Here is an 11,242-nt window from a genome sequence, read left to right as displayed (position 1 = left end):
CAGGACTTGAGTTCAAATCCGGCCTCTGTGGCAACCTGGGTAACTTTGGGCAAGTCATGCATAATACCCCCATATTTAGAGCTGGAAGGGACCTTGGTTGGTCCTCGATCCACCCACTCCCTTCCATTTTGGGAAACTGAGGCTCAGAGAAATTCAGTGACTTGTCCAAGGGTCACATTACCTGAGCCAGGATTTGAAGCTAGTTTTCCTGACTCCAAATTCCGCTCACTTTCCCGGGCCTCGGTTTCCCAATCTTTAGAATGAGCATCTCTAGGGTCCCTTCTGGCTCTGCTGACTTCACAATTTCCTAGCCGTGTGCCCTTGGGCAAGTCCCTTTACCAGCATGGAACAATAATAGATGGAAGGCTGGATGTGGAGTCAGGGTTCAGATGTTGCCTTGGGCACAGTCCCTTTACCTTCGTGGGCCTCAGTTTCCTCATCTGTAAAACAAGGGGTTTGGCCGCCATGGCTTGTAGTCCGTCGCTTCCATCTTTAAATCTTTTATCCTCTCCAGCCCACCATGATTCCTCTCTGGGCCCAAGTTTCCTGAGTTGTACATAAGGAGAGGGACAGGGGCGGCTAGGTGGCGCAGTGGATAGAGCACTGGCCCTGGAGTCAGGAGTACCTGAGTTCAAATCCGGCCTCAGACACTTAACACTTACTAGCTGTGTGACCCTGGGCAAGTCACTCAACCCCAATTGCCTCACTAAAAAAAAAAAAAAAAAAAAAAAAAGGAGAGGGACTCCAAAGTCCAAGGCTCAAGGCCAGAAGACCAGAAAGAGCAGGGGGAGTGGCGGCAGGCTCTGCGTTCAGACAGTCCCGGGGGCGGGGCGGGGCGGGGCCTCGGCTCCCCATCCTCCTCCTCCTCCTCCTTCCACGCGTCTGGACTCCCAAGTGTGTGCATCTGTGTGTATGTGTTTGCGCGCGCGTGCGGCTGGCGCTTAATTTGCAGACGCTCCCCGGCCAGGCCGGAGAGAACGTCCTTCAGGGCCGGTGGCAGTGCCGGGTACAGTGGCCGCCCGATCCCGGCGCGCACCATGCCAGACTCTTGCCAAGATGCCCAGCCCGACCTCTACCGCGACACGTGGGTGCGCTACCTGGGTGAGCGCGCGCCGCCGGGGCCAGCCCGGGGCCAGGCGGGGGTCGTGGGAGGGATCGAAGGGGCGCTCCGCCTGCCGGCCCCCTGGCGATCGCGCCCACGGGGTGGGCAGGGCGCTGAGCCTGGGTGTCGGGCCTGGGGCCCCAGGAGCGCAGGGAACACGGGACTGGGACCAGCCTCGATTCCGAGTGACCTTGGGCTAGTCACTATCCTTCACTCTGCTTCTAGATGACCTCTAAAGGCTGACATTCCTCCACCGCTGGCATTTGCTCTTGGACAGCCGGAGGTCTGCCTCCCCGCAGACATTCCCTGTTCTAAAGTCCCTTCTAGTTCTGCTGTTCTGAGTCTTAAGGTCTCTGCAGTTCTAACGCTCTGTGTCCTAAGGTCTCTTCAGTTCTAAGGTTGTGTGTCCTAAGGTCTTAACAGTTCTGACGTTGTCCTCTTGGGTCTGACATCCCGTGTTCCAAGGTCTCTCCCAGCTCTGACATTCCAGGGTCTGTAATCCTTTCCAGTTCTTACATTTCTGTGTACTTCCTTATGCCTCGCTCATTTCTAAATTGTGGGGTCCCTCCGGAGACAACCCTCTGAGTCCAAGCTGGGATGCGGTGGGGACTAAGTTCACCGGCCCTTTCCTTCCTAAATGCCCCCTCCATCCCACTCCCAGCTTGGCACAGTTGGGCAGGGAACTCAAGCTCAGGGGCCCTGCCTAGGGGAGGTGAGGGGGGGGGGGACTGGTCAGGGCCTTCCTATTGCAGGGAATATAGGCTCAAGGTCTGGGTCAGGCACAGGCTTGGCTGGGTAACCGAGATATCTCTGCCCCCCCCTCCCCATCATAGAAACAAAATGACCATCCCCATCACTTTCTCCACTTGTCCTGTGTCTCAACCTGAGTTAGTGGTAGAATATGGGGGTCTGGGTTTGGCCCCAAAGACCTGTCTCTTTGGGAGGGCCTTAGGGCAGGAGGGAGGAAAGAGAGAAGGGACTTTCTCTTCCTTCCCCCCCACCCCCCACATGCTAGGCACAGGCTAGAGCAGGGGGTTCTTAACTTGGGGTTATGAGTTTGTTTGGGGTTTGGGTTTTGAATTTTTTTTTAACAACTGTATTTCAAAATAACTGGCTTCCTTTGTAATCCTATGTATTTTATTTTATGCATTTAAAAACATTCTGAGAAGGGGTCCATAAGCTTCCGCAGTCCATCTAAGGGGTCCATGATACAAAAAGAGGTTTGCCCAGAGCACCTGGGAGCCCCAAACTACAGATGGAAGGGAGGGGGGAGTCTTTGTACCCCAGAGGCCAAAGGACAGACAGATGTCTCTCCCAATCTTTTCGCCACTTTTTTGGAAGGGCAGTGAGGGTTAAGTGACTTGCCCAGGGTCACACAGCTAGTGTCAAGTATCTGAGGTGGGATTTGAACTCTGGTCCTCCTGAATCCGGGGCGGGTGCTTTCTCCACTGCACCATCTAGCTGCCCCTTTTTACCACTTCTTGCCATGCCAGGATCCCTCTATGACTTTTGGCCTCATTCTGTCCTTAATCCTTTCTCCCTTCTCTCCTCGGTCTTTTGCCCATTTCTGCCCCTGCTCTGAGGGCAATGGATAGAGCACAGATCCTGGAGTCAGAAAGACTCCTCTTCCGGAGTTCAAATCCTGCCTCAGTTACTAGCTCTGTGGCCCAGGAAAAGTCACTTCACCCTGTTGGCCTCAGTTTCCCCATCTGCAAAATAAGCTGGAGAAGGAAATGGCAAACCACTTCAGGATCTCTGCCAAGAAAAACCCCAAATGGGGTCATTGAGAGTCGGACATGATTGAAAAGAGTGAACGAAGCCCCTCCTTCCTTCCAGGTTATGCCAATGAAGTGGGAGAGGCCTTCAGAGCTATTGTGCCCACTTCCGCGGTGTGGCTGAGTTACGGGGTGGCCAGCTCCTACGTGGTAGCGGATGCTGTGGACAAGGGCAAGAAGGCTGGAGCTGTGCGTATTGGGAGTTTTCTCGATTGTGGTACAACCCATCCCACCCCCGTCCTCAGATGTGGTACAGTCCTGTGGATACTCTTCCCCCCCTCCCCCCCCCCCCCCGCCGTCCTCAATGGTATGGCCTCTCTACCTTTTCCCTAAGGATGTAGAGAAAGCTTGGATTGTCCTGCACCCCAGGCTCCCGCTCCCTCCCCTGGGAGCATCCCTCTTAAAGTGATTCTGCTCCTCCCCTTTAAAGGCGCGCCCCCTACCCCCCCTTAGTAGACGTGTCGCTCCTCGAGATGCGTCGGCAGCTTGGTCTCTCCTGTTCGGTTCTTCCTACAGTCCCTGAGTCCAGAGTCGGGCAGGACCACCAAGATGGCGGTGGCCGTGGTGGACACATTCGTCTGGCAAGCGCTGGCCTCTGTGGCCATCCCGGGCTTCACCATCAACCGTCTGTGCGCCGCTTCTCTCTACGTCCTCAGCAGGGCCACCAGCTGGCCCCTGGCCGCCCGCAAGTGGACGACCACGGCACTGGGGCTGATGGCCATTCCCGTCATCATTCACCCCATCGACAGGTGCTCCCGGGTCCCTCACCAGAGGGTGGCACTTCTGGGCTTCCATCCACCACCTTTGGGGATTTGCTTGCCATGTATTGAGTGCTGAGCGTCAGAACCACGGCTAAGAAGAGAGTGGCCGGTCCCCCAGTGGATGGACCTCCCCAGTGAGAGCAGGGGCTGCCCTGGCAGAAGGAGGCTCCTGGGAGGAGGCAATTGGAGGAGGAGGGTTCTAGGGAGCCGCTGAAGTTGATTGAACAGGGGAGTCACATGGACAGATAGATCTCTGACTAAGGAAAATTGGGAGCAGTGCAGCTGATGGACCAGAGTAGAGGCAGAGGAGGCAGGGAGACCAGGAGGCTGTTGCAATAATGTAGGCAAGGGCATGAGTGGAGAGGAGGCATGGGTGTGAGAGATGTTCTGGAGGTGGGATTTTGCAGACTGGCTGGGTAAGTGGGATAAGGGAAAGCAGAGTCCAGGATGATACTGAGGCCACAAGCCTGGGGATCCAGAGGGAGGGTGGTACCTTTAAGACAGAAATAGGCATGTTTGGAAGAAGGAAGGGTGTGGGTGGTCATCGGTGTCAGCTGCAGCAGAGAGGCTGAGGATAACAACTGAGGAAAGACCCTCAGATTTGCCAATGAAGAGATCTATTTGGAGAGGACAATTTCCCACGAGTCGTGAGCTTTGTAAGCCAGACTGCAAAGGTTGAGAAGTAAAGGGGAGAGGCAGTGGAGGCTGGGTATCTGTCTGAGAAAGGGAGGAGAGATAGGGGTTGATGGTGAGAGGGGTTGGAAGTCTGGTGCTGATTAGGGCTGAGGGAGACCCGGGCATGTTTGAAGGCACTCCGGAAGAAACCAGCAGATAGGGGGGTTGAAGATTCATAAATGACAGTTCTGAAGAAGGTTGGGTTCTTTTCTTGGTCCATTTCAAGCTCTCTAACTGAGCCAAGTGGTTGGTTTTTTGGCTTATTGAGAGGGGCAGAGCTTCCTGGAAGAGGAAGGCAGTAGTCTGGTGCCTTGGCCAGGGAGAGTTGGGTTTATTTCTGGGCACTGTGGCTCAAGATAAAAAGTCTGGAGAGGGGCAGGAGTGATAAAGAGGCTTGGCTGAAGGAGTTGGTCCTGTTAACCTGGAGAAGACAACGAGGAGATGGGAGGGACTGTCACATGCAAGAAGGATTAGCCTTACTCTGCTTGGCCCCAAAGGGCAGAACGAGGAACCGTGAGTACATGTTGTAAAGAAGCCAATTTAGGCTTGGCTTCGGGAAAACATTTCCTAACGATTTGTGCTGCCCTCAAGTGGAACAGGCTACCTCTTGGAAGGAGGTGGCTAGGTGGTATGTTCGGTCATTTTTCAATCACGTCCAACTCTTTGTGTGACACCATTTGGGATTTTCTTGGCAAGGATACTGGAGCCGTTTGCCATTTCCTTCTCCAGCTCATTTTACAGAGGAGGAAATTGAGGCAAGTAGAGTGAAGTGGCTTGCCCAGGGTCACGTAGCTAGTTAACTGTCTGAGGTGAGATTTGAACTCAGGTCCAGATATTCTGTACACTATCAAGAGGACCCAAGTTCAGGTCCAAATTCTGCTTCAGATACTGGCTGTGTGACTCTGGGCAAGTCATCTAACCTCTCTGAGCCTCAGTTTTCTCCTCTGTAAAATGGATTGGATTTTTTCCTCTGCCAAAAGTAACCTCTAAGGAGGCTGGCCAGACAACCACTGAGGTCCCTTCCAACTCTCAAATGCCATTCTCCCTGTCCTGGAGGGCCTCTGGAGCCTCTTCCTGACTGTTCTAACCACTGCCTCTGTGTCTCTTCACAGGTCTGTGGATTTCTTGATGGACTCCAGCCTCCGTAAAATCTACCCTTCTCAGGAGAAGCCCAGCTCTGCTTGATGCAGAGCCCTGTCTTGGGCCAGCTCTTCCTGCATGCCAACTGACATCCCATCTGCCCAAAGGATGCTTCCTGGAAATCTCCAAAGTGGGGACCTGTGTACCTGAAATCATAGAACATTCGATCTCAGTGGACCCCAGAGATCATCCTGTCCACCCCTTATTTGATAGAGGAGGAAGCTGATGGTCATAGTGGAGGAAGGACCGTTCCCCTGGGTTATACTGTGAAGTTAGTGGAGGAGCCAGCTCCTGGGGCTGCTGGGTTATGGTTTCCCTCACTCCCACCCCCAACCAACACTGTGTAGGAAGCATCCCACCCCCTACCCTCACCCTGCCCATTGTGACTTTTACAAAGTGCTTCCCTCCCAATGCCTCTGAGAGGGACTTGGTGCCAGTACTTTGAGTCTGTTTGATGGATGATGAAACAGGCTCAGAGAGGGAAAACGATGTGTCTGAAGTGCTCAGGGAGAATTATGGGAGAGTGCAATACCAGCCAGAGTGGTTGGAGGTCTCAATGGAAGCTGGGAGGGAGGGAATCCCAGGATACTGTGACCCAATTGTGCAGAGCCAAGAAGACTCCTTCCTACCCTGTCTCTGTCCTGGTGAAGGCTGCCCAGAGGTGGGCCTGCCAAGTGGCCCCACTGGACTCTGGGTGGCTGGGACTTCTCTAGGTGCTCAATAAATACAAATTGAGTCCAGCACAATTTGTTTTTTCTGTTCTGGAGAGTGGGCGGGTGCAGCAGCTTTCTCCAGCCCTCTCCCTTCTTACCCACCCCACTAAGGACTGGGCCTGTGTGTATGAGGACAGAACAGATATCTGAGGGCCATTGGAGAAGTCCTTCCCAGAAATACCCCACCCATGGATGCCTGAAAGTTCACCATTATATGTGCTGGGCAAGATATTTGAATATGGAATGCCAGCTGGGAAGGCCTTTGGAACAAGGAATGTCAGAGACAGAAATGTTAAAATGTGGAATGTCTCAGAGGAGAGGGAGCTTAGAATCTGACTAGACACAGATTCTTAACTTGCCATTCATGAACTTTTTTTTTTACTATTTTGACAATTTCAGGACAATTGCTTTTTTTGTAATCTTGCAAGTTTTAAAATTTTATTATAAATATTTTTTTAAATTTTATTGTAAATTAAGACCATTGTTCTGAGAAGGGATCCACTGGCTTCACCTGAACACCAAATGGATCTGGGTCCAAACCCAGTGGGGATGAAGCCCTGCAGGCTCAGCCAAGGCCAGCCAGGGAAGTGCCATGGTTTGGGTGGGACACCCCAGATGTTGTGGGGTATCCTCTGACTGCAGGGGCTTCTGACTAAAGATGAGTTTGGCCCAGGAACTATATGAACACAACTATAAAACACTTTTTACACAGTCAGATCTAAACACTTGGAAAAATATTAATTGCTCATGAGTAGGCAGAGCCAATATAATAAAAATGACAATCCTACCTAAATCAAACTCAAAATATTATATAGAGCTAGAAAAAAATAACAATCCATCTGGAAGAATAAAAAGCTTGAGAATGTCAAGGAATCAATAAAAATGAGAAAGAAGGTGCTCTAGAAGTACCATATCTCAAACTGTATTATAAAGTAGTAATTACCAAAACAATATGGTACTGGCTAAGAAATAGAGAGGTGGATAAGTGGAATAGAATAAATACAAATTACACTATAGTAAATGAATATAGTAATCTAGTATATGATAAACCCAAAGATCTAAGCTTTTGGAACAAAAACTCATTTGACAAAAACTGCTGGGAAAACTGGAAAACAGTATGGAAGAAACTAGGTATAGACTAAAACCTCACATTGTATACTAAAATAAGGTCAAAATGGGTACATGATTTATACATATTAATAGAGCATGGAATAGTTTATTTGTCAGATTTATGGACAGGGGAAGAATTTAAGACCAAAGAAGATATAGAGAACATTACAAAATATAAAATAGATCATTTTGATTATATAAAATTAAAAGGCTTTTGCACACATAAAACCAATGCAACCAAAATTATAAAGAAAGCAGAAAACTGGGAAAGAATTTTTGTAACAATTATCACTGATAAAGGTCTCATTTTTCAAATATATGGACAATGGAGTCAAATTAATAAAAATACAAGTCATTCCCCAATTGATAAATGGTCAAAGGATATGAACAGGAAGTTTTCAGACAAAGAAATCAAAGCTATCTATAGTCATATGAAAAAAATGCTATAAATCACTATTGATCAGAAAAATGCAAATTAAAGTAACTCTGAGGTATCAACTCACTCTATCAGAGTAGCAAAAATGGAAAATGTTGGATTTTGGAGGGAATGTGGAAAAACTGGAATGTTAATCCACTGTTGGAGTTGTGAACAGATCCAACCATTCTGGAGAACAATTTGGAACTATGCCCAAAGGGCTATCAAACCCTTTGTGTATACCATTTGATCCAGCAATACCACTGTTAGGTTTATACCCCAAGGACATCCAGAAAAAGAGAAAAAGACCTATTTATAGCAGCTCTTTTTGTGGTGGCTAAGAATTGGAAATCAAAGGAATGCTCACCAATTGGGGAATGGTTGAACAAGCTGTGGTATATGATTATAATGGAATATTATTGTGTTATAAGAAATAACAAGCAGGGGGCAGCTAGGTGGCACAGTGGATAAAGCACCTGCCCTGGATTCAGGAGTACTTGAGTTCAAATCCGACCTCAGACACTTGACACTTACTAGCTGTGTGACCCTGGGCAAGTCACTTAACCCCCATTGCCCTGCAAAAAAAAAGAAAAGAAAAGAAATAACAAGTAGAATGATTTCAGAAAGGCCTGGAAAGACTTATATGAACTGATGGATAGTGAAGTGAGCAGAACCAGAACATTGTGAATAGTGACAGCAATATTGTTTGATGAACTATGAATGACTTAACTATTCTCAGCAATATGATGATCCAAGACAATCCCAAAGGACTAATGATGAAGCACACTATGCACAGTTTCCTGTTTTCTTTATAATCTTGGTTACATTGTAATAATCAAAAGTATCTATTTTATATTTTGTAATGATTTGTATCTTTGGTACTAAATTCTGATAATTTCTTGAAAAATGATACCTTTTTTGATCATGATAGTCTAATAATTTAAAAACTATCTCCTAGATCTATTTTCCGGGTCAGTTGTTTTTCCAGTGATATATTTCATATTATATATTTTCTCATTCTTTTGGTTTTGTTTTATTGTTTCTTGGTCTCTCATAAAATCATTAGCTTCCATTTGCTCAATTCTAATTTTTAAGGAATTATTTTCCTCAGTGTGCTTTTGTATCTCCTTTTCCATTTGGGCAATTCTATTTTTTTTTTAAAAATGAGGCAATTGGGGTTAATTGACTTGGCCAGGGTCATACAGCTAGTAAGTGTCAAGTGTCTGAGGTCAAATTTGAACTCAGGTCCTCCTGACTCCAAAGCCAGTGCTCTATCCATTGCGCTACCTAGCAGCCCCAGCAAGTCTACCATTTTTTTTTTTTTTGGCAATTCGATTTTTTTTTTTTTAGTGAGGCAATTGGGGTTAAGTGACTTGCCCAGGGTCACACAGCTAGTAAGTGTTAAGTGTCTGAGATCAGATTTGAACTCAGGTACTCCTGACTCCAGGGCCGGTGCTTTATCCACTGTGCCACCTAGCTGCCTCAGCAATTCTATTTTTTAAAGGAGTTTTTTCTTCAGTGACTTTTTTGTGCCTCTTTTCCTATGTGACCAATTCTGTTTTTCAAAGCATTCTTCTCATTGACTTTTTCTACCTCTTTTACCATTTGGCCTAGTCTGTTTTTTAAGGTATTATTTTGTTCTGTATTTTTTGGTGTCTCCTTTACCAAACTGTTGACTCTTTTTTCATGATTTTCTTGCATCACTCTTTCTCTTCCAAATTTTTCCTTTGCCTCTCATACTTGATTTTCAAAGTCCTTTTTAGAGCCCTTCCATGGCCTGAAACCAATTCATATTTTTTTTTTTTTTTAGTGAGGCAATTGGGGTTAAGTGACTTGCCCAGGGTCACACAGCTAGTAAGTGTTAAGTGTCTGAGACCGGATTTGAACTCAGATCCTCCTGACTCCAGGGCCGGTGCTCTATCTACTGCGCCACCTAGCTGCCCCCAATTCATATTTTTCATGTAGGAGCTTTGACTTTGTTATCTTCTTCCGAGGGTGTGGTTTGGTCTTGTCACTATAGTAAATTTCTATGGTTAGAATTTTTTTTTTTTTGTGGGGCAATGAGGGTTAAGTGACTTGCCCAAGGTCACACAGCTAGTGTCAAGTGTCTGAGGCTGAATTTGAACTCAGGACCTCCTGAATCCAGGGCTGGTGTTTTATCCACTGCACCACTTAGCTGCCCCAGAATTTTTTTTTGTGTTGTTTGCTCATCTCCCCAGCCTATTTCTTGACTTTTAACTCTGTTAAAGTAGGACTCTGGAGGGCATACTGACCCGGGTTTTGCGCAGCTATTTTCAGAGATACTTCTAGGGACCTGTAAATTTTTGGTTCTTCCAAGGGAGTATGATTTAAGGAGAGGTGTGTTATACTACTCTTCTGGCCTCTTCTCTGGTCTGTGAGCAACCACAAGCACTCTTCTCTGCCCTGGAACTGTGAGGTGGGTCCCCACTTCACTACAGCTGCAAGCTCTGATGTGCTAGTGCTCCTCCTTGTCCTGAGACTGCCTTCCAGTACTGCAAGCTGGATCTGAGTATGGGCAAAGCCACAGAGTCCTGCCCCAGGGCCAGCACAGAGACCCCTCAAATCTCTTTCTGACGAGTTGTTCGATCCCCTTCCCGGACTGAGAGCTCCGGAAGCAGCCCCTGCTGCTGTAGATTCAGTGGTTCCCAAGGTCTGCTCCTGGTTTGCTGGGGCCTCCATTCTACTCTCACCCCATTATGACAGACTGTTCCCCATGACCTCCTCAATTGTTTTTGACTGGAAAATTATTTCACCCTGTCCTTTTGTGGGTTCTGCCGCTCCAGGAATTGTCTGATGGTATTTTGTTGTTGTTGTTGTTTTTTTGTAGGGCAATGAGGGTTAAGTGACTTACCCAGGGTCACACAGCTAGTTAAGTGTCAAGTGTCTGAGGTCTGATTTGAACTCAGGTCCTCCTGAATCCAAGGCCGGTGCTTTATCCACTGCGCCACCTAGCTGCCCCCTGATGGTATTTTTTAAAGCGGCTTAGAGGGGTTTTGGGGAGAGCTCACTGACTTTTCTCTGCCATGTTGGTTCTGCCTTCCCATGAGGACAATTTAAGAAAGGTTCTCCTATGGGGGCAGCTAGGTGGCGCAGTGGATAAAGCACCAGCCCTGGATTCAGGAGGACCTGAGTTCAAATCAGACCTCAGACACTTGACACTTACTAGCTGTGTGACCCTGGGCAAGTCACTTAACCCCCATTGCCCCACAAAACCAAAAACCAAAAAAACCCAACCAAACAAGCCCCCCCCCCCCAAAACCCAAGAAAGTTTCTCCTGTTAAGAGCTTTGAGGAGCCCAGAAACTTCTAGAGAGGGGACCGTGACCCATGGCTGGCCGGGAGCCAGGGAGGGCTACTGGTTACCTTTCAGCTGCTGGGCCCTCGGCCCCTCACATGTTATAGGGAGAGAATATAGACAGGCAGAGCTCAAAGAGATTTTAAGAGTTCGATTGGATAATCCAACCCCATCATTTTGAAGGGTGGGGAAAAGAGGAGTGACACTTGCCAAAACTACTTTAAAGTTACAAAATA

The 11,242-nt window shown here is 47.9% G+C and overlaps 1 protein-coding gene across 1 annotated transcript; it reads left to right on the top strand.

Annotated features, from left to right (window-relative positions):
* Positions 1-861: 861 nt before the first annotated feature.
* MTFP1 (mitochondrial fission process 1) lies at positions 862-6,193 on the top strand. The gene is made up of 4 exons (XM_043979382.1): positions 862-1,101; positions 2,939-3,066; positions 3,394-3,626; positions 5,426-6,193. Exons 1-4 carry the CDS (start codon positions 1,038-1,040, stop codon positions 5,496-5,498), a joined length of 498 nt encoding a protein of 165 aa, XP_043835317.1. The 5' UTR covers positions 862-1,037; the 3' UTR covers positions 5,499-6,193.
* Positions 6,194-11,242: the final 5,049 nt, after the last annotated feature.

This window comes from Dromiciops gliroides, chromosome 1 (genome assembly GCF_019393635.1).
Source record: "Dromiciops gliroides isolate mDroGli1 chromosome 1, mDroGli1.pri, whole genome shotgun sequence".
Lineage (NCBI taxonomy): Eukaryota > Metazoa > Chordata > Mammalia > Microbiotheria > Microbiotheriidae > Dromiciops > Dromiciops gliroides.
Note: the sequence above shows the minus strand (reverse complement) of the source record. Positions and strands in the feature narration are given on the sequence as shown.

Bases quoted from the DNA above. Each gene is read 5' to 3' on its own strand.
- MTFP1 (XM_043979382.1), top strand. From the start codon at position 1,038: ATGCCAGACTCTTGCCAAGATGCCCAGCCCGACCTCTACCGCGACACG. The intron at 1,102-2,938 runs GTGAGCGCGCGC...CCTTCCTTCCAG, and splicing joins CACGTGGGTGCGCTACCTGG to GTTATGCCAATGAAGTGGGA. The intron at 3,067-3,393 runs GTGCGTATTGGG...TTCTTCCTACAG, and splicing joins AGGGCAAGAAGGCTGGAGCT to TCCCTGAGTCCAGAGTCGGG.